We start from the raw sequence: 2946 nt of genomic DNA on the forward strand, positions 1-2946 counted from the left end.
TGTATATATATATACATATGTGCTTGTTTTTTCCGAGATTACTGTACAAAAAAACAGTTTTAAAAATAAAATCAGATAAAAATTCCAGATTAAAGGAAACTGATCTTTTGACTGAACTCTTGTAATTTTGTGTTTCTGAGATTAAATAAAAAAAATCTCCTCAGCAGAATCTGATTTATTGATCCGTCTGATGAAGAGGAGCAGGATGTTTTACCTGGGATGATGAAGAGGAGCAGGAACTGTGAGCTGTAGCTGATCTTCATCCTGATGATCRGGTATTGATCCGACGGGTCGGAGCTGTAGGATCAGACGTCAGCTGCTCGGAGAAGCTGGAGCAGAGTGATGAAGAGGAGGAAGAGGAGGAGGAGGTCTCTGCTGTATGAGGGGTGGTCAGTGTCACGTGGACAGAAATCTCTCACTAATTTCATTTAACTCTTCAGGAAACACTTTGTTCTCTAAGATCAGCGGTTGAAGGTTCAGCTTCCTGCCCGACGGCACTTCAGCTGCAAGAGATTAAACCCTCGACCCTTCGACCTCTGGGCCGAGCCGGGCCCATCAGCTCATCATCAGGACCAACATGTCGTATTTAGAACTGGACTGAGCCTGACAGTCAGAACTGAGGGAAAACAAGACTTGTGATGAAGAGCGCCTGAAAACACCTGAAATGTTGTTTTTTATTCTGACCAGTAAAACAACCCTTCCTCTGAGGGCGGAGAGGAAAAGAAAATCATAAAATCCTTTAAAAAGTGACCTGAGGTTGTGAAGAAAAGATTAAAGGATTAAATGGAATTTAAGGTGAGGAAGTTCAAACTAATTATCTCCTTCATTAAACAGAATTTAATCTGATTCTTTTGTCTTTAGTCTAATTTATTGTGTTTGTTCTTCTCTTCTTTGTTGAATAAATTTCCTGAAATAAAAAACTTCCTGTTTTATTCAACAGATTCTGTGAATTTATTCTTTGTAAATCTTTGTGTTTCTCACAGGTTCTGTTGGAGCAGCAGACATCCCACCTGTCTGAAACAGGAAGTGATGTCATCCTTACCTCTGTAGACACGTGGCTGCAGCAGGTTTCACCTGACGGATCATCTGATGAAGATCAAATGAAAATCAACAAACACCAGTGTTTAATTTTAACTGAACTTTATTTKTCTCTGCAGACACGAAGCCTCTCAGTAACAGACCAGGATCGGTTTAAAAAAAGGATCTTAGTTGAACTAAATGATGATTTTAATCCTGATTTGATCTAAAATCATATTTTAGTTCATCTTGAGTTCATCCTCTGCAGTTTGACTCCAAGTCTGTCAGAAAATGATTAAACTGGTTTTAAACAAATCCCTCTGCAGCTCTGCCAGATGTTTACAGTGAGCTGTTCTGTCAGCAGATGTCCACCAGGAGGCGCCACAGTCTGCAGAATATTCTACACTCAAATGTTTGCAAAGATTAATAAAAAAAATAAAAAACAAATTGCGTTGTGAGGAACAGTTTTAGTTTTGTTTCAGAAGAATTATAAAACTGCTGCTGTTACTGATTTAAAGCTTTAAATAAGAGATGATGTTTGTTTTTGTGCAATTCTTATTGATTTCATGTTCTTGTATTTTTAATCTTTCATCAGTAGATTAAATAAGTTAAACTTCATATTTAGTTATTGTTATTTTATATTTTGTTAACTGCTGTAGTATTTTATAAACATTTTATTTTATCTTTATCTAYACAGGTAGTCTCATTGAGATCCAGAATCTCATTTCCAAAAGAAAATTTACAAACACAAGAAGTTACACAAAGTAATTAAATAAATAAACTCAAATGAACTCAAACAAATAAGCTAATAAAACATGAGCTGAAAACAAGATTTTTMTTTTTGTCTTAGAAGACTTTTGAATTGTCATAAGGAAATCAAAGTATTTATGTAAAAATGATGTTTTTGTTTATAATTAGCCTCAAACATTATGATTTCTTGTTCTTAAATTGTTTAATATTTAATTAGAAAAAGTAGATTAAGTAGATAAACTTCATATTGTTATTTTATATATTTTTAACTACAGTAGTGTTTTATAAAACCGTGTAATAAAGATGTTTTTGTTTATAATTTGCCTCAGACATTACGTAATAGAAGGCTCCCTGCCTCTGATTGGCTGACGCACCTGTCACTCAGAGCTCAAGCAGCCAATCACAGCGCGCGCCTTCAGAAACAAACTTAAAACCCAGCAGCCGCCATGTTGTGTGCCCGCGGCCCCGGAGGGACGTCCGGTTGTAAATAGTAAATGACGGTACCGCCCGCCGCGCCGCTCACACGAACCGGACCGCAGCTGGAAGCTATGAGCCGTCCGTCCTCCGCCGGAGCCGGAGGTGGAGGACTCGGGGGCGGCAAAGCGGGCGGAGGAAAGCACGGCGGGCCGGGAGGAGCCACCTCTGCCGCCGCCGCAGCAGCGGCAGCGGCCGCCGGTGTCGGCACCGYAGCCGGGTCCGTCTCCGCCGCCGCCGCCTGCCTGCCCCTGCCCGGGCAGCCCGCCGAGCTGACGGCCCTGTTCGAGTGCCCGGTGTGCTTCGACTACGTGCTGCCGCCCATCCTGCAGTGCCAGGCGGGTCACCTGGTGTGCAACCCGTGCCGCCAGAAGCTGAGCTGCTGCCCGACCTGCCGCGGCCCGCTCAGCCCCAGCATCCGGAACCTGGCCATGGAGAAGGTGGCCTCCGCGCTGCCCTTCCCCTGCAAGGTAACACCCCGGGACCACCGGGACCGGCGCGGCCCGGGACGCTTCGCACGCCACTTCTCTGTGCGCGCGCGCGTGTTTGGTGACGTCACACGAGCTCTGCAGAACCAAAACAAACAGTCCTGGTTCTGAAGTCCAAACTGAGGCTCTGATCTGTGATTTTACTCTTAATGTTGGGATTTAATCTAATTAAATTTATATTTAGTCTAATTTAATTTATATTTAGTCTAATTAAATT

General features: G+C 42.5%; 2 protein-coding genes across 2 annotated transcripts in view; one reads left to right on the forward strand and one right to left on the reverse strand.

Annotated features, from left to right (window-relative positions):
• The window catches only part of LOC106533649 (neuronal acetylcholine receptor subunit alpha-10), an 8027-nt gene extending 7760 nt beyond the window's left edge, over window positions 1-267 (reverse strand). The window contains exon 1 of the mRNA XM_014030048.1: window positions 215-267. Coding sequence (XP_013885502.1) covers window positions 215-263 — 49 coding nt within the window. The 5' untranslated portion in view covers window positions 264-267. The remainder of the gene's footprint in view (window positions 1-214) is intronic.
• A 1928-nt stretch (window positions 268-2195) lies between these two features.
• The window catches only part of siah2l (seven in absentia homolog 2 (Drosophila)-like), a 12621-nt gene continuing 11870 nt past the window's right edge, over window positions 2196-2946 (forward strand). Inside the window, exon 1 of the mRNA XM_014030057.1 lies at window positions 2196-2711. Coding sequence (XP_013885511.1) covers window positions 2262-2711 — 450 coding nt within the window. The 5' untranslated portion in view covers window positions 2196-2261. The remainder of the gene's footprint in view (window positions 2712-2946) is intronic.

The sequence above is a fragment of the Austrofundulus limnaeus genome, unplaced genomic scaffold (assembly GCF_001266775.1).
Source record: "Austrofundulus limnaeus strain Quisiro unplaced genomic scaffold, Austrofundulus_limnaeus-1.0 Scaffold991, whole genome shotgun sequence".
Taxonomy (NCBI): domain Eukaryota; kingdom Metazoa; phylum Chordata; class Actinopteri; order Cyprinodontiformes; family Rivulidae; genus Austrofundulus; species Austrofundulus limnaeus.